This window comes from Sinohyriopsis cumingii, chromosome 2, assembly GCF_028554795.1.
Source record: "Sinohyriopsis cumingii isolate HCF-2022 chromosome 2, ASM2855479v2, whole genome shotgun sequence".
NCBI lineage: Eukaryota > Metazoa > Mollusca > Bivalvia > Unionida > Unionidae > Sinohyriopsis > Sinohyriopsis cumingii.
The window spans coordinates 141,246,950-141,267,854 of NC_142962.1; the positions used below are offsets into that span (position 1 = coordinate 141,246,950).

Sequence of the window (20,905 nt, forward strand, 5' to 3'; positions counted from 1 at the left end):
CGCTTTAGACCACTCGGCCACTCGGGGCCCCCTTTTAAGATATAAAGCAGAAATTAGGCCATGAAATATATACCCATAACCTTGACCTTAAAGACAAGACCAAAAACAAAGAATGCCACAATTCTTCCAGTGTCAATATGTTTTTTTTTTAAACAGCTTATAAGTTCTAGAGCAGAAGGGAAAATGTAACAAAATATTAAATCATTAGCCTCTGACCCTGACCTTGAAGATATGATCCCAATGTGATCATGGTAAATACTGAGAGTCTCATCCATTAATCTCAGATGGATCTAAAGTTACAAAACATGAAGGGAAGCATGATGGTAAACTTAAAATACTGACCCTTGACCTTAACCTTGAAGATAAGACCACCTCCCAAATGTGGTCTGACAAACCTACTAATGATGATGTACAAGTGTGCCAAGTTTCATCCCATAATCTCAAATGGCTTTTAAATGTTACAGAATGGAAAAGGAAAGTATGATTGAAAACTAAAAATGCTAACCCATGATCTTGGAGATACAACCCCACCTCCTAGTCGCCCCCCCCACAAAAAAATGTGGTACACGAGACAGTTTCTAATGATAATTTATGTCAAGTTCATCCCTAAAGTTGAAAGGCCTAAGTTGTAGAGTAGAAAAGAAAGTGTGATGGAAAACTTAAAATACTGACCTTGACTTTGATGAATGTAGTACACAACACACTTGCTACTGATGATGTACAAATATACTAAGTGTCAGAAAAGAAAGTGTGATGGAAAACTTAAAATACTGACCTTGACCTTGATGATAATGTAGTACACAACACACTTGCTACTGATGATGTATAAATATACTAAGGTGGCGCTCTACAGTTTCGTATTTTGCATAGGGCTTTCAGAAGCTGGTATTGTCTAGTCTGGCAAAATTCATTTTCCCTATTTTAATAGCTGCTATGGATAGTGTACTTTAGACTAATTCAGGCTGATTTTTTAGCACAAGGGAGCAATCAGTTTAGTTAGCAGTGTGTTTAAATCATGTACAATTTCCAAAAGTACAATATCCAAAGAAATATCATCCATGTTACATTAATTTAGCATAGAGGTATGCCAACATTCTCTCCACCGTGCGTGTTTTAAATATAAAAAACTTCACCTTACATACGTCACTCTCTCAAAAGTACATAATAACTGGTGAGTGCCCCCTAAGTGTCATACCTTAATATCAAATGGATTGAACTTTATAGAGTGGAAAGGAAAGTATGATTGATAACACAACATACTGAGGTGTAACCTAAACATTAAACATTGACAAGAGGACACCCAACGAGGTTCATGACAAACTTTTGAATGATGATGTACGAGTATCCTAACTTTTATTCCTTATCTCAAATGACTCGAAAGTTCAATAGCAGAACGCAAAGTGCATGAGAAAATTTATATTACAGAGCTTCTTGATCTAGACCTTTAACATAGACCTTCCATGCATGCAGTGGGGTTTACAGCATACACTGTAGTGATACTATATAAACAATGTTTCATTCTTTAATCTTAAATGGCTTGAAAATTAGATCTGAAATGAAAGTGAGTCAAAACCAAATATTAAGCAATGATCATGGATGGCCTTGATGACAGTACCTCTAATGTGGTATTTAACACATCTACTAATGCTAAACACAATGGAAAGTGATGGAAAACTGAACATACTGAAGATAGGTCTCCCAAGGAGGTATGTGACATAACTTCTAATGATGATGAATAATTATACCATGTTTCATCGTTTAATCTCATGTGGCTTTAAAGTTAATGAGTGGAAATGAAAGTGTGACTGACACATGGAAATGTGGATATCATGTCTCTGCTTTTCATGTAAAGGTGGGTTACAAAAATTTACAGGAACAGGACTCCAACCTGGATTTCCCAAATGCTAGTTGGGCACTCCACCACCTAAGCTATCTGAGCTGATGTCCCATACAATATTCATATTTTTATTTTAACATAAAATGTTGGGAGAAAATCCAATTCAAAACAGAGAAAAGTAACCCTAAATTCGATACCATAAATAAACAAAACTGCTGCTGGACATATGCATGATTTGAAAAAGTCATCAACAACCACCAAGTATTTTCTCCATGTATAATGCATACCAGTACCATCTGCAAATAGAAAAATCCTCATCTGTTGTCACATGATGTGCTGACCGATCAATGGTCTGCACTGTTTGCTCTGAATCACAAACAGATGAATAGCACGGACTCAATCTGTTGTCATATGATGTGCTGACAGATCAATGGTCTGTACTGTTTGCTCTGAATCACAAACAGATGAATAGCACTGACCCAATCTGTTGTCATATGATGTGCTGACAGATCAATGGTCTGCAATGTTTGCTCTGAATCACAAACAGATGAATAGCACTGACCCAATCTGCTGTCATATGATGTGCTGACAGATCAATGGTCTGCAATGTTTGCTCTGAATCACAAACAGATGAATAGCACTGACCTGATATGTTGTCATATGATGTGCTAACAAATTCTGTACTGTTTGCTCTGAATCACAAACAGATGAATAGCACTGACTCAATATGTTGTCATTATAGTGACAATGTGCTGACAGATCAATGGTCTGCACTGATTGCTATGAATCACAAGTAGAACAAATAGCATTGTCCTAATCTATTCCTATATTATGTGCTGGCAAAAAAAAGAAACGTTTTAAAGCTGGCTGGCGTACTACAGGACGAAGAATTCCAGTTATCTCCCTTAAGCCCTTTCCAGCAAAACAATTAAAAAATTTGACCGTTAATTTAGAAAACCTAATTCAAAATCCTTATTAAATCATCAACCTTTGTGTCAACTATTCTATTTGCTACTAAGAGAAACCTCCGCATGATAAATAGAACCAAACTAATGCATGACATCCAAGTAAACATAACAACTTGCCTACCTCCTGCAGCAGAACAACTCGATAACTGCCTGCATTCATTGCTCAACAAACATGCCCCAGCCACCAAGTGCAGAGTATCAATTCAAAAGTGTTCTCCATGGATAGCAGTGTTAGGGACAAGCTTTGTACTGCTAAAAGAGACTGCCGTAAAGCTGAGAGGCTTTGGCTTTCCACCAGACTCGCTATTCATAAGCAAATCTATGAAGCCACCAAGAAGAATGTCACAAACATAGTCCATGCTGCGAAATCAGCCCACTACAGTACTAAGATTATGGAAAGTTCCAGCTGCAAAGAGCTCTTCGAAATTACTAACAAGCTAATGACAAGGAACAAATGTACACCACTTCCAACTACCTTCTCTCCAGTCGACCTTCTGGACCTGTTTGCAAATTTCTTCTGTGACAAAGTACAAACCATTAGAGATAAGCTTGACAACACAATTTCAATTGACTCATCATCACCATACAGTTGGCATACAGAATTTCAGTGGCAACAGCAGCATTTAAACCTGTCTCTATGGATTTAGTACGTACAATCGTGATGAACAGTGCACCAAAGTCATGTGAACTTGATCCATTTCCAACATCACTGCTGCTTGTGTGCTTAGATCCAGTATTGCCTTCACTAACAGATGTTATTAATATCTCTCTTTCATCCAGGGAATTCCCATCATTTTTTAAAACTGCCATTGTAAAGCCACTGCTGAAGAAACTAACACTCAACCATAACGATTTAAAGAACTACTGCCAAGTTTCTGATCTCTCATTCATATAAAAAATCTTAGAAAAGGTTGTTCTATCCCAGCTTGTATCTCATCTGAATTAAAACAGTCTTTTTAGCCATGTACAATCTGCATATCGCCCTTGCCACAGTACTGAAACTACTCTTCTAAAAGTAATGACATTCTCTCTGCTTTGGATAGCGCAAAGATTACAGTCCTCACCCTCCTTGATTTGTCTGCAGCATTTGACAAAAAAGACCATGATGTATTACTTCGCCGTCTCCAGCATGTATTCGGCATTCATGATACAGCCTTACTGTGGTTCAAGTCCTACTTGGTCAACAGGACACAAATTGTGTCTGCAAATGGAATACACTCCAGCCCAGTTAATCTATGTTGTGGTGTTCCACAGGGGTCTGTTCTTGGACCTGTTCTCTTCATTCTATACACTCAGTTGCTCTCAAGTGTCATAGATCATCATCCAGTGTCTCACCAATTGTATGCTGATGACACCCAAATATACAAATCTAGCCACCCAAATGAAGTTGATGCTACCATCCAAGGTATAGAGAGGTGCATTTCTGATGTGAAATCATGGACGACATGTAACAAGCTGCTGATGAATGATGATAAAACTGAGGCCTTTCTGATCACAACACAAAAAAGACTTTCAACACCAACATTAAATTCACACAGTCAGTATGAAACCTAGGTGTCACCCTGGACAGTACTCTCACTCTGCACCAACATGTAATGAACATATGCAAGGCTGCATATCTTGAGCTGAGATGCATCAGCTCCATTCGCAAATATCTTTCAGTTGATGCCACTAAAACACTTGTATGTTCATTAGTACTTTCAAGACTGGACTGTTGTAACTCAATTATGTCGGGTTCATCTCAATTTCTATTTCAGAAACTTCATAAAGTTCAAAACACAGCTGCTCAGATCATACTTAGAGTACCATGATCAGAGCACACCTCCACGCTGCTCTGTACCCTACACTAGCTTTCCATTCGATCCAGAATCAAACACAAAATTTGTTCTCTGTGCTACATTTCACTGATGGACTCCAGTCCAACATACCTATCCGACCTCACCCATGTGTACACACCAACAAGATACTTATACTATTCTTCTGACAATCATATACTCATTATTCCAAGTATGAAAACAAAGTCATATGGACAGCATTTTTTTGCATACCAGGGCCCAGCAACGTGGAATGAATTGCCCACTGAACTTAGACACAAAGACACAGTGATCCCATTCATGAGTGCTCTTAAAAGTCACTTATTTCAACTGCAATAACAAACTTAAAGACCTAATAATGTTCCCTACCTTAAATATTTTCAGCATGGTTTTTATGTTTTTTAATTTCATGGTGTTTGTTTTTTGTAATAATATCATATATGTTCTTTTTTATGTAATAGGTGTTGTCTAATGTTGTAAAGCTCTTAGAGCTTCTAAAGATTAGGTACTATACAAAGTCCTCATTATTATTATTATTATTATTATTATTATTATCTGATAATGAGCTGGCAGATCAGGAGTCTGTACTGTTTGCTTTAAATCACTTGTAGAATAATGAACTGCATAGACCAGATTCATTGTCATACAAGGTGCTGGCAGATCAAGAGTCTGCACTGTTGCTTTAAATCACAGAAGAATCAACAGCATTGACCCTGATCTGCTCACACAGATTGCTACTGAAGATTAGACCTGGAGACCATACAACTCTGTACTTTAGTTTAAGATAGAACTTCAATTCTCACCCAATCAAATATGATGTAACACATGTACAGTTCTTTGTGATTGGTAGACACAAAATCTCAAGCTTAAATTCAGTCTCAGTTTTTTTAAAAACAGTTTCAGTTTTCTGACTTCCATGCCTGGTCATGTTCACATATGGTTGTGCATTATGCACTAACAAATACTGTCATATAATTTCATTCAACAGGTTTTACTGTTAAAAAAACCAATAACTTTTCACATGTGAAATGCTGTTCAGAATGTTCTTGTATGTCCCAAAAGGCAAAAAGATACAGGATTAAACTTATAGGTTTTGTATTTTTTAATGAGATTCTTGCCTGTTCAACTAAATTTCTTCCTCAACTCTGAGATTTTACATTATCTTGCTTAAATGTGAAACTTCTTACAATGCACTTTTTTGTCAGAAGGAAAGACAGTGCTTCCTATTTATTACATTGTTCAAGGTAGCCATAAAAATGACTGTGTATAATAATGCAGGGAGCTATGGGATGTTTAACCAAGACTGTATCATAACTTAACACAAAATACACTAACACAGTACCATATACACTTGCTTATAAGACAAGTCCAACAGCAAACTGCCCAGACCCAGATCTGCTGTTGCATAATCTGGTAGCTCTGGGTCTGTGCAGTTTGTCAGGAGTAATCAGCAGAACAAACAACAGACCTTGATCAGCAGGCACATTGTGCTATGGTAGATCAGGATCATTGCTTGCAGTCTACCTCTACTTAAAAGCATGTACATATGGTATTTAATGTGGAATCATATTACGACTGGTACTCATTAACCAAGAACTAGAATGAACTCAAGGAGGCCAAGTAGCAATATTAAGACAAAGTGTAAACAATTTAATGTCTAACATGACCATATTGGCAATATGAGAGGGGAAATAGTATACTGAAAGCTTTACAGTCAGGAACCATATAAAGGATGAAAAATAGTTCTCTGACACTTGTGCATCTTTTTAGTCTAGAAAAATGATATAAATAATTCCTCAAAATTGAGGAAAATCTCAAGTTACCCTCAAAAATAAAACATTCATCTTTACAGAAGAATTCATGATAGTGTAGCTTTATCTTAATCACTGATGACTGCTGAATGTTCAGTGAAACTGTTATTATTACAAACCAAGCTATAAGAATGATGTTCAAAAATATCAACTTCTGGAAGAAACTTCAATATGTTTAGTGAAACTGGGGATAAGACATCATAAATTATCATTCTACAGTAAATTTTGGCCACCTAAAATTGGTATTTACATTACTAGTTAGTACAACCTAGTGGTGACACCATGGACTCAGAATCTGCATGTAATAACTTCGACTCCTGCCCTGGCCACTGCCTTAAGCAAGAGCCAGCTGTGGGGTTAACCTGCAATGGACTGGTGTGTCATCTACTTGGAGTCATGCAATTCCAATTACTACAAGGCATGGAAATCAGTGTGATATCCATTCCCTTCCCAGTAATGTTGTAGGTCAACTCATAAACAGCCCAAGCAAAAATTTTACTCATCACTTTGAGTAAATAAATATCACTCCAAATTAAGAAATCTTACTTGAAAAGTACAAATATAATTTTTTGATTGGCCTGAATATTTCTGAGTGAGATCATCAGTTTTATGACAAAAGGGACCAGACATCATAAGTCACTAGGCTATGGCAGACATAAATCTCTAATTTATTTACATATCATAAACCAACTTACATTATTTGTTATCTGGGTATTACTACTGAAGGGATCTAAGTTTGTAATGTGTGGTATCGTAGCAACGCTGGACCTCTGTAATGCTGGTTTGGTCTTGCTCTTTCCACCAAATGCTGCAACAAGAGAAATACAACAGAATCAGCTGTTAGGAAACCTTTATAGCCAAGCTAAAGCAAAACAATTTTTTTCCTAATTTTTGGTACTGAACGCTATATTCTTACTAAAACTTTGCAAACTGTAGGTACACCAAATACTATAATTAATTTTTTTTTTACCTACATTCATGTGTATACCTCACAAGAGCCTTCTTGAGCATCAAGAGCATATCAGGCTGATGATGTAGTAGCCCTGGTCATGACATTAAAGAAGACCTAATAATATGTAAAAAATTATGTATATTTTATCCGAGTAATTAAAATTAATCACAATAGATTGTTATTCAAAAGAAAACAAATGTTTAAAAAAACCTATGTCCAGAATTTACATTCAGTTTCTTTTGATTAAAACGAAATGAAAATTTGTAAAATAATTTATTAAGGATATTTATGCTTTGGAAGTGATGGGTGCATGAGAAAGGGCTCTGCTTGCAATATTTTGTTCAGCACAGCAAACAGAGAACTTTGTGGAAACAAAAATGGTTATTAAACAATAATCAGCCATAACTCTACAAAATGATAATGTAAACTGCTGGCAATCAAACTCATGCCAAAGTTCAACAATTTAAACCTGCACATAAAAATCTGCTTGAAGAACTTTATGATTCTGTGGAAAAAACAACAATGAAATAACAGGCTAATGAATAATATTGTAACATTACAATGAATCTCATGGTAAGCAGACACAAACAAATTAAACACAAGTAAGATCACATCAATACAAAACTGCATGCCATATTTAGTTGAAAAATTCAACAATCTTAGGTAAAGTAATGTCCCATAAAACCTTTGGATTTTTTGGATAGGAAATCAGGGGGAATAATTCTTGCAAATGATCATGTTGGCTACTAGAAATAAGAATCATTAGAAGTCTCAGCAATATAATGTTGCATATCGAACTGTTGGAAAACCAACTAGGAAATTTAAGGATCAAAGACCGTAACTCCTGAAGATGATAAATGGAATGCTGGAAATCTAAACCATTCTCAAGGTCTCAACAATGTCTAGCTGCATGCGGAATCCAGTTGAAATCCAGCAGAAAACAATGTTAGAAGGGCAAACAATCTGGGGCTATAACCCTTGTCAATGAGGTTATGGATTGCTGGAAACCAAACCATGACAAAAGCTGCATGCCAATTCCAGTTAACATCAAACAATACTATGTAAAGTTATCCTGTAAGAAATATTATAGAATGCTGGAAACCTACATAATTCAAATTCTCATCAATGCAAACTTCATACCAAAATTTAGTTGAAATCCAAATTTAACAATTCCTTGTTAATTGATCTTTTGGACACCAAATTGTTACCAGAGAGATGGATTGACAGACATGTTTAATTATGAAAAGGTTCTGCTTTCTTTGTCAAATAATACACTAATTAACAAAATATGAAAACTTACAGACAATATAGTGAGGAATCTTATAACCTGAGTCAAATTATTTTTATGTTCTGCAAGCCTCAGCAAGCAAAAGATTCAAATTATGCAGAGAGTTTAACACATTTGATATGAATTTGCTCAAAATATTAGAGTATTATTTGTTACATAAGTGTTATAGCAAGGTGGATAGGGATTTCCAACTTGTCTGATTCCATTTTACCCCGAGTCAAAGGTAATGGGTGAAATGGACTCCAACAGGTTTTCAATATTCCTATCCACACCGCTGAAACACCTTAAAACAAATTTATCCTCATTTTTAAAAATCTTTGGCTGCTAACATTGTTTAACATGACTGATGCATAGCAATGCAAACCTCTGGAATGAATTGGTTTTAGAAAGCTCGTACAACAGTCCAATTGTGTCAAAACAGTGCAAACGGTATTCTGCATATTTGTCAAATAAAATAAACTATATGATTCAACTGGTACTGGTACTTCATGTGCATATACATAGCAATAGCTATTATTCAAATACATGTTGTTCTATGCAACTTATTTCTGACATTACTGGCCTCTGTAAAGAAAAACCATACTGTACAGGTGCTAACTGTCCAAAACACAGAAAATTTTGATTCTAGGAGGCTCACAAAAGCTAATTTCAATTGTACACACTAATTTATGTATCTACCATTATATAAAAAATATAATCTTGTTTCAAACAATCCTGTGCATCAAATATTTTTCAACAGTTAAATATCAATCCTCACTACAATCAACTACCTATCAGTAAGCAGCTATTAATTTAAACATGTTGAACTTAAAACCTATTTGACTGTCAAATGATTGATCCCCACCAAGGCCAGTATGTGTCCACAAGAAAGAGAAAAAAATGTTTCAGATGGGTACAATTTTGGATTCTTGCATGATATAAAAACCATATCCTTTCAAGAGATATGAACATGGCTGCATTATTTATTTCTATCTTGTATGCCAAATTTTACACTACCCATCTGAGATGATATGTCCGAGTTATCATCCTATAATTCTAGAACTTTATAAAATGAGGAAACCAAATCTTATTTATAGTATGCCAAAAAAACACCCTAGGTTGTGTACTAAATGTGTCTGCCTGAATTTAAAAAAACACCCCAGGTTGTGTACTAAATGTGTCTTTGCCTGAATTAAATAAAACACCCCAGGTTGTGTACTAAATGTGTCTTTGCCTGACTTAAAAAGTATACCCCAGGTTGTGTACTAAATGTGTCTGCCTGAATTTCAAAAAACACCCCAGGTTGTGTACTAAATGTGTCTGCCTGAATTTAAAAAAACACCCCAGGTTGTGTACTAAATGTGTCTTTGCCTGAATTTTAAAAAACACCCCAGGTTGTGTACTAAATGTGTCTTTGCCTGAATTGAATAAAACACCCCAGGTTGTGTACTAAATGTGTCTTTGCCTGAATTTAAAAAAGACACCCCAGGTTGTGTACTAAATGTGTCTGCCTGAATTAAATAAAACACCCCAGGTTGTGTACTAAATGTGTCTTTGCCTGAATTAAAAAAAATACCTTCCTCATTCTCATGACTGTGTGATGTCATGATATGATATTACACATCTAGTAAGAAAAATACAACAAGGGTTTATCAGTACTATCAAGTGAAAATTTTAGAAAAATAAACTGTATATTTACTTAAAATGACAAAGCATCGACTCTGCTGTAGCAATTTTTCTTTCATTACATGCCATCATTGACATAAATATCTGGATACTCAAACATAATTACTTTTCTCTCATCAGATAATTATTGTACCAATGAAAATTATCCATTTTTCCAAATACTGTTTTGGGAATGAATATCTCTATCATCTAGGTAGGCAAACCAGACTTCATTTTATCCTTGCCTGCCAATACAGAATACTTGCATGATAAAGTTTGAGAGTTTTGTTTGCAAATAAAGAAATCTGGTGCATGTTTTATTTATTTTTTTCAAGTTTGTAAAGCTACGATCTTCTGTTCATCGACTACATGAACTTCCACTGGTTTTGCGTCTTGCTAGCAACTTGTCTAAGAGTGTAACTAAGTTCTAATATCGTTACTGTTTATTAACATCAAGACTGTTGACAATAAAATGCATCACCAAATAATAAACATCTGTAACGGAGCTGAAACACCTAGACTGGTTCAGGAAATTAATTGTGGAATACCATTATCTGTATTCTGAAAATAGGTACAAATACTCAAATGATGGCATTCCTTTCTTTAGGGGCTGCTGCTTTATCACAAGTCAAAAAGCATGTCAGCTGTTTTTATTGCTGACTACTAGCAACACCCTTCAGTTATTCCATCTTAAAATTAGGGTTTCAAAGTGGTTTCATGACCAGCAGCCATCAAAACAACTTGGTGTCTGGAAATTTTTCTAATATTTGCAATAAATAAAAATATATAAATACAGTGTCCCAAAAATAGGAGAGTCTGATTATTTCAGTTAATTTATGGAAGATTATATTTATTTTTATCTTTAAACTAAAAAAGACATCCCATTTAAAATGATTCAATGAAGAAAGCATTTTATCATAGCAGGGGAGGGTTAAAAATTTCCAGCAACTCACTGACAAGTTGAAGATACTGCTGGACAAGTAAAATTGTTGGTAACATGCCAAGATTTTTTCACAGCTAATGATGGAAAAGTTCCAATTTTGGTGTAAGTTCATGAAAATTATGATTCTGGACAAGCAGACTATTTGAGGATTTTTCAGGTCCTAAATTCTATAAACCAAGATCCTAAATGAAATGAAATAATAATGTCAATTTACTGAACTTTAAACAATTTTCTCTCTAAAAAGTATCAGATCTCTTCTTCAGCTGAGAAGCAATATGGCTGACCAACCTTTTACTGTATACATTATAAATATCTTCATTTTAAACAAACAACTTTAAGACAGTATAAAAAGAAGGTGTGTTCCTTTCAAGCATGTAAAAAATGTGCTGATTTCAGCATTATTAACACACCTTCTGCTCCTTTAACTTCAGGAAAACTTAGGAACTCCCTTTTCTCTGTCGATTCTCGTGGCTTTGTGCGGTGCTTCTCCATCAACTTATCATGCAGAGTGCTTTTTTCAGACTGGAGAGGCTGGGGACTTAGTGATACACTATGATGGTTAGTCATGGACTTCTTGTAGTTTGGAGGCAGGGTGGACTTTTTGACAGGCTTATCTGTTACCCTGCAAAATGTAAATGTTAAATATAAAACAAAACTTCATGTGGAAAAATGACTGTTTATATTTAGCCAGTATCAAGGTGTTTATGGTTTAAAGTGCATATTGATGGCATTCTAGAAAACTTTAGGCATTTATTTCCTATACATTGGATTCATCCTCAGTTTTGGAAAGTTCCTCTAATCTAAACATTAAATACCTGAAGGTACATGTAATTACCAAATGCTAAGTCAACAAATAAAAAAATTATTAAAGCTCTGCATAGATCATAAATTATATATCCTCTGTATGTAGTTTAGAGAGTGCATTAAACCACAAAGAATTTAGTTCTTTTCTTAAGTATTTCTTGTGTTGCGATAAATCAGTACAATGCAAAAATATTACTTTTTCCAGGAACATTTTCCAAATACTGTGAATTCGTTTTCATAGGTACCAGTTTTCATGGGTTCACAAAAAGTAATTGTTTTTTGTTTTTAAAATGGTCGTTTGGGGGAGGCATCCTGTTGTTTCCACAGAATTAGACAAATCCGTGATTGATTGCTCATTAAATTTGTGGTTCACATTTATCATTAAGTCCTTAAAAAATGATACCCAATGTAAAACAGTGAATTCACTGTACTAAATTAAATACTCAAAAAAATATTCTACCACTTCACAACAAAATCCCTTGCAATTATGAGAAAATTTAACATTTCTTGGTTCTAAAGTCTTTTCATAAAAAATAAAACTAAGGTACTTGTTGATAATTGATGTCAAAGCACAATATTTATGGCAGATAACTTCACCTCTTATAAATGTGACTCTATGAACAAAATTATAAAACTAAGGTAATTATGTATTTTTTAGCAATTAATTTCTTCACAAAAAGACAGTGACACATAAGTTTATAAAATGTATAAAGCTGTGAGAAGAAAATGAAAAAATATATCTTGATGTACTAATGATCTTTAAATTTATTGTATCCTGTTATCGTTTTTATTCTATTCATGTAAATTATAACCTTTTTTATACTCTGGAAACATATGTTTTTTCAAATTGTCAACTCTTGAACATCTTTTGTATCCTTCTAAAATTATACCTTTAAATACAGGTGTACGATGAAATAGAATGCGATCACAATCCCATTAATAAAAATGACACATTGTGATATTTTCTGGGTGAAAATAAAAATGACACATTGTGATATTTTCTGGGTGAAAATAAAAATGACACATTGTGATATTTTCTGGGTGAAAAAAGACTGCAATTCAACACTCTTTTGTGATACACAATACACAATACACACACAATCTCTGATATGAATAAATCACCAAACAAAAAAAATGATACTATTTGAGTTCAAAATCCTAATATCTTCACAAGTAATGTGTATCATATGAACATGAATTGTCTTTTTTTCTTCAGAAACGATGAATTGTTTTTTTTTTGTCTTCTTGCTGTAAGATAATGGCCATTAGAGAGACATTGGACATGGTTACAGGCTCCATGTTTGTGCAAAACTGTCAATATGTAAAGGTTATCCATTTAAAATCTATCACAAAAATCATTATGCATTGGATCAAGATGGGACTTTTGCCATGCTGTCCAGCAACATGTTCTGCTCCCTAGTTGTACTACCATTAATTTGCTACAGTGAAGCTTGTCAACAGTTACCCTCATCATAGTTTCTGTCAGACTTTTTTTTCAACAGATTACAAATGGTGTTATGGTCCTTAACAAGTTTCAAACAATAAAAACAGAGCTTAATTGAATAAAGATAATGATGTCTCATAACTTGTTTGCAAGATTTACAATGGAAATCTGGTAACAAATTTGGTTTTGCTTAGTTGGATTTTCTCTCTTCATATTGTTTATACAACACTAAAGACACTGTAGGTATGATGCAATTGAAGGGCAAATCACTATGTCAGACAGTGCCATAGATCTGCAATATTTTATTGAAAATGATGAAAATGAACCTTAACAAAGCTCTTTTCTAATATAATTTTGTTGTTGTTGTGGGGTTTAACGCCATTTTTCAGCACACGATAGGCTATGCATGGCAGCCAGTATTAATGGTGGAGGAAGAACCCGGGTAAACCCCGAGAAGAACCACCGACCCACGTGAAGCGACTGGCAAGCTTTCTCACATACCCACATTGGCGGAATCCTGGACTCAAACCCACACAGACAGAGGTGAGATGGCAGTGATCCATAACGGAGAGCGCTTTAGACCACTCGGGGCCCCTCTTTTCTAATATGTGATGAACATGATGCTGTATGGCCATGACTTGATATTTTTGGAACTTTGCTTTTATTATACAGCCAGGCTTATCCTGATGTATGTACATACATACATACATACATACATACATACATACATACATACATACATGCATACATACAGACAGACAGACATACATTACATACATACATTACATAGATACATACATACATACCTTCATTCATACATGTTGTTGTTGTAGGGTTTAACGCCATTTTTCAGCACAAGATAGGCTATACATGGCGGCCAGTATTAATGGTGGAGGAAGAACCCGGAAAACCCCCAGAAAGAACCACTGACCCACAAGAAGCTACTGGCAAGCTTTCTCACATAACCACGTTAGCCGAATCCAAGACTCGAACCGACGCAGACAGAGGTGAGATGGCAATGATCTGTAATGGTGAGCGCTTTAGACCACTTGGCCACTCGGGGCCCCTTCATTCATACATACATACATATATACATACATACATACATACACACACATGGGTAACACTCCATACAGAGTCTGGGGCATGAAAAATCTAACTTAATACTTAGATGACTCTGACAGTGACAAGATCAACAATGAAAAAAATGGTGAAAAATAAATACCGTTCATGAAAAAACTAAAAAGACAAACCAGTGTACAAGCACCAAAGAAATTAGCATTGCATAACATTGGTCAGTGTACAAATGGGAAAACTATTGTTGATCATTTGTTATTGGCAAGGAATGAATATTTAATGGTAGGACTATGTGAAGGGAATTTAATACCACTTCAACCATCAAACAAAACTTACCATGCCTGCATACGTCCTGCATTTGGATCTCTGTTTTACATTGAAAAGATAATTTTTACATTTCACTCGTATAATTACCTTTAAAAATGCAAATTTTATTAACAAATAAATACAAATAATAACAAATATTTTTTTTTAAAAACAACAGATTTTTTATATTATCTTCCTGTGATTTGTTTGAAAACTTTGAGCTTTTAATTCCTTTGTAGTCTGAACTAGTTTAAGCTTACAATAAGTTTCTAATGCATTCTGTTTTCTGAGACAACAACCTAAATACTACCAACTTTCCAAAAATTCTGACAATATTTATTAAAGCAACCTTAACTACGGACTGGAACTGGTGAAAAAGAAAAAAATTCCATAATTAAGCTGCAACTCTACATAGATTATCAAAAACTTGATCACACAACCTGTCCTAATGGGTTGCCAAATTTGCTTAAATACATATTTCATAAGATAAATGACCTTGAACCAAATCTGCCAACTTGTGTGAAGGCAGATCTGGGTTCAAAGTATTCAGATAAAGAAGAGTTTTAAAGACATCCTTTCATCAGATTTATCTTCCCTGGAAAAGATATCTGAGTCAATCTTATGCAGATTTGGTATAAACAGCAACTACAATTTTATTGATTACTTAAAGTAACTATAGATTTCTGGATATTATATAATTTTTCACTGAATCATTTGGTACCATACATTTCTTTTAAGTGGCTGATCCTTTAGATGGTGGGCAGTGATCTCAAGGGAAGCAATCACAAAAGCTTAGAGTATGAAAATTATCTTTTGTCAGTACTTCGCTGGTAGGGAGGAGTAATAGGTTGATGAGAACAATTGTTTTTATGAAAACACCAACAACGCTACAGTAAACAGCACATTATATGCCCACCCAGTGTTTAATAGTACTCTATACAGGCACTACTAGTAGGATATGGTTGACTTTGGAGATTACTGACTAATCACTGATTATAGACAAAACTAAGCGTGCACAAACCAAACCATTTTCTTATTATACTTACCAAGATAATGACTTCTGACCTATAAATCCAAAACTCCTTCTTTATCCCAATATGAGCAAAACATCCACACAATTTGTATGAACTACTTAAGAACTGAAGTTATTCTGCAAAACCCATTGAGACACCATGACCTTGACATTTGAACCACAGGCATTTGCCACACTTTACATGAAAGTCCTCCTGAAACTTTGGTCAAGGTATGTCATCTAGAACTAAAATTATTATGCAAAAAATATTTTTCTTCCTTGGTCAGAGACCTTGGCCTTCATACCCCCAAAATCAAACAGCTTACTTCTTACCTAACATGCATATCATCCATAAACTCTGGTGAAAGATCAAAGCTGATAACTGCAAATTTTCTGTGGAACCATTTTTCTTTTGTTAGTCGCAACGACTTTCACCGTTGACCCTCAAATCAAGACTTCTCCTTTATCCCATTTGCAAGCCATCTGCAAAGTTTGGTCCAGGTCTGTGATGCAGAGGTAATGTTATCAAGTAGGAAACTATTTTCATTCATTTAGTCACAATGATCCGGACCTTTGACTTTTGTCATGAAAACAACAGGCTTCTTCCTTACCCCATGTGCAAGTCATCCACAAAGTTCAATAACTTGAGTTATTGTGCAGAAATCATTTTTCTTCTTTAAGTCACTGTTACCTCAGTATTTGACCTTTGATTTGAAAATCAATACAATTCTTCCTTACCCTAAGTGCAAGTCATCCACAAAGTTTGGTCACTTTAGATGATGGAGATCTCGAGTGATTGTGCAGAAACTAATTTGGTAATGGATGGATGGATGGACAAATGAACAAAGTCACAACATAATACACTCTGCTTTATGGTAGGTGTATACTGTACTAAAAAAGGTCGTATTACTGGTCTTATTTAGCAGGACAAGTAGCAATTTAAATACAGTAATGTTTTTTTTTAACCCTGATTGTGCTGGGTAAATTTCTTGGTAGTTTTAGCTGGGAGCTAAATAACATGGGGAATAGAAACAACCTAAGATCAAAAGCAACATGTCTGTCTTTTGTAATGTGCAAAAATGTTCACACCTGGTGTAAATGTCAGCCTACCTACAGTTGATAATGGCAGACTACCTACGGTTGATAATGGCAGACTACCTATTGTTGATAATGGCAGCCTACCTACAGTTGATAATGGCAGACTACCTACTGTTGATAATGGCAGAGGCAGACTACCTACTGTTGATAATGGCAGAGGCAGACTACCTATTGTTGATAATGGCAGCCTACCTACATTTGATAATGGCAGACTACCTACTGTTGATAATGGCAGAGGCAGACTACCTACTGTTGATATGGCAGACTACCTACTGTTGATAATGGCAGAGGCAGACTACCTACTGTTGATATGGCAGACTACCTACTGTTGATAATGGCAGATTACCTACAGTTCATAATGGCAGAGGCAGACTACTTATTGTTGATGATGGCAGCCTACCTACTGTTGATAATGGCAGACTACCTACTGTTGATAATGGCCGACTACCTACTGTAGATAATGGCAGACTACCTACTGTTGATAATGGCAGACTACCTACTGTTAATGGCAGACTACCTATTGTTGATAATGGCAGCCTACCTACAGTTGATAATGGCAGACTACCTACTGTTGAAAATGGCAGACTACCTACAGTTGATAATGGCAGACTACCTACAGTTAATAATGGCAGAGGCAGACTACTTATTGTTGATGATGGCAGCCTACCTACTGTTGATAATGGCAGACTACCTACTGTTGATAATGGCCGACTACCTACCAAGTAAATATTATGAGTATGTGGTGATCTCCCTGCTTTTACCTCTCCACCATTGTGGTACATTTTATACATACACAGGGACAGTGTTATGGTTTTAAACATTGTAATAACTTTAAACGACTAAACATTATATTGTCATAGACTCTGGGTTGACTAGACATGCACATAATAGAGCTGGGAGCAATGGATACTTACTATAGCATGTGAAGTCTATTTATATATGATCAGAGATATTGTTTCTGTTTTAAAAAAATGACGATAATGTTTAGCTCCTTGGACCTAGGGCAGTAGGAGATCATGTGGTGGAAGTGAGTAAGTTGCTAGTTTTACTGAACAGAATCTATTTTTGATGATGCACCCTTTCATAGCCACATTTTCAAACATCCTGTACTCCATAGTGACAAATTATATTGAACTACAAGTTCACTAATCCCATATTTAGTCAATGAGCTTTATCTATTACCGTACAGATCATTATATCACACTTTGCTTTTGTCAAAGTTTGACATTTTATATTCACAATGGCTGATGCAAGCTAAATGTTTATTAAAAAATTCAATAGCCTGAAGGGGGAAAAATTCATACCAGTTGATGCAAGATCCTCAGATTACTCTAATGATCCCTTCTGACACTGGATCCTGTCTATCATACTATACATGATCCATTCTGTCACCTGACTCTGTCTATCATTCTATATTTTATCCCTTCTGACACCTGACCCTGTCTCATTCTATATTTTATCCCTTTTGACACCAGACCCTGTCTTATAATATATATGATCCCTTCTGACACCAGACCCTGTCTATCATTCTATATTTTATCCCTTCTGACACCGGACCCTGTCTATCATTCTATATATGATCCCTTCTGACTCCGGACCCTATCTATCATTCTATGTTTGATATCTTCTGAAACCGGACCCTGTCTATCATACTATATTTGATCAATTCTGGCACCTGACCCTGTCTATCATTCTACATTTGATCCATTCTGACACCAGACCCTGTCTATCATTCTATATTTCACCCATTCTGACACCAGACCCTGTCTATCATTCTATATTTCATCCATTCTGACACCAGACCCTGTCTATCATTCTATATTTCATCCATTCTGACACCAGACCCTGTCTATCATTCTATATTTCATCCATTCTGACACCAGACCCTGTCTATCATTCTATATTTCATCCATTCTGACACCAGACCCTGTCTATCATTCTATATTTCATCCATTCTGACACTGGACCTGGTCTATCATACTATGTAACAGACCGATTTTTGAAAATGTTTTTGGCTGTCTACAATTTGCAACAGTCTGGCATAAACATACTTTACATTAATTTTTTTAAAATGTTCTTGGCTATCTATGACTTACAACAGTTTGGCAAAACATACTTTACAGTGATTTTTTTTTAATGTTCTTGGCTGTCTACGACTTGCAACAGTTTGGCAAAAACTTATTTTACAGTGATTTTAAAAAAATAATCCTTAGTATAAAGAAGTAAAGGTGAGGAACCTTCCAGGTGTTGCAAGCCGGCCATTTAAGTTCATACATGATGAAAAAAATTAACAATTGGTGATATCGAGAGGATATTTGCTTGAAATGAGTAAATAACGGATATATTTCACTGAGTGGGTGAAAATATTTTAGTGTTTCACCCAAGAGATTAAATATATCCATCATTCACTTGGAGTAAGCAATTTTTTTGTTGTTATTTGTGCCCAAACATAATGCATAGCAAAATGTATAACATATCGAAGCAGCAGATTTATAACCGTATCCAGTGTATTAATGTTAACAGTATACCATTTATATTTTGTTGTGTTTGTGTATATTCACACATAGAATATAAGCAGTAACATAATTTTCCTTCATAATTCCAGTAAAAGAGCACATAAAAAAGAAAATCAATAAAAAAAAGTATATGTACATTGTGGGATTCAAACTTGGTTTCATCTGCATGCTTGATGGTCAAATTTACATCAACAAGCAAGCATCTAAAATTAGCTAAAATTTCTTGGTCATAATATTATCTATGTCTATTGACAATCTAGTGAGAAAATATTCCACTCCAGTGAATAATCAAAATTATTTCTCTTGGAAAATACAGTATATCATGGCTTAGTACAAAATAAATATTAAAAAATTATAAAAATTATAATTAGTATATTTATGATTTTTCTGTACCAGTTTTAAATAAAGAAAAAAAATAGTAATAATAAAAATTTAGTAAAAACTACATAGCACAAATCACATATCTAAATCAATATTTTGTTTTGCTGGTTTAACATTAAATATTCCAAAGCCATGATCAAACTTCTCTGGAATGTATATAACTTGCAGCAGACTCCTGGATTAATACATTTTTAAAATAATTATCAAATTAAAAAATATTCGTTTAGTGGCAACACAGAAAGAGGTTAAATGCTTTTTGTGATTTTCTTCGGGTGGGGGGTGTACAAGTGATTTTAATGATGTAATACATACCTGTGGCTATTGCATACCTAGTATGTTTCTGTGATAAAAATAAATGAATTACAAAAATATTGATCTTCCATTAGGATTAATCAGAAACTTCCAGAACAACACTGCATCACTACTGTTGGACATCCACCCCCACACTGGGCATGCATTCTGCACTTTTAAATATTTTAAAGGAACAGCCAGTCTTAGTGGGACATCAGTGCAGGGTGGGAGTCTGACAACAGCAATGAGTAAGTATTACAGTATATCATTAAAAATTGTTTACCTGCTACCACCTCAAACTACATTTTATTAACAATAATACCATACCTGTTGATACTGCATATCTGAATTTTCAGTTTGGTGAGAGGCTGACGAAATTATTTGGTGAATCAAAAAACACAAGGAATACAGAAAAGCTGGAGACTACAACAAAATGGAATCCACAAGGCCACATTCTGGGCCCAAGGAGAAATGTTTGGTGGGCAAATGAGCGAAGGTACAAGGAGGAGAGGGGAGTGTGACAGTGCCAAAATGTGGCGTTCTTCACCTTCTAATGATGAGTGAATTAGATAGACACATGAGGCAACAATAGTTTGAAACTCGAGGACTTTAATTCTCATGAAAGGACAGGTTCCTATCAGCAAGGAACTAATAAGCTTTCTTGATAGTTAATGCAATCCACCTATAAAAGATGGAAGCTGAAATATCAGTTGAACCTT

General features: G+C 35.0%; 1 protein-coding gene across 3 annotated transcripts in view; it reads right to left on the reverse strand.

Moving 5' to 3' along the window:
• LOC149805959 (uncharacterized) overlaps positions 1–20,905 on the reverse strand; it is a 125,576-nt gene that overhangs the window by 15,296 nt on the left and 89,375 nt on the right. For all 3 annotated transcript variants that reach the window (XM_089950751.1, XM_089950749.1, XM_089950750.1), the window contains 2 exons: positions 11,668–11,879; positions 7,126–7,238 (listed from right to left, as the gene is read on the reverse strand). In XM_089950751.1, coding sequence (XP_089806877.1) covers positions 7,126–7,238; positions 11,668–11,879 — 325 coding nt within the window. The remainder of the gene's footprint in view (positions 1–7,125; positions 7,239–11,667; positions 11,880–20,905) is intronic.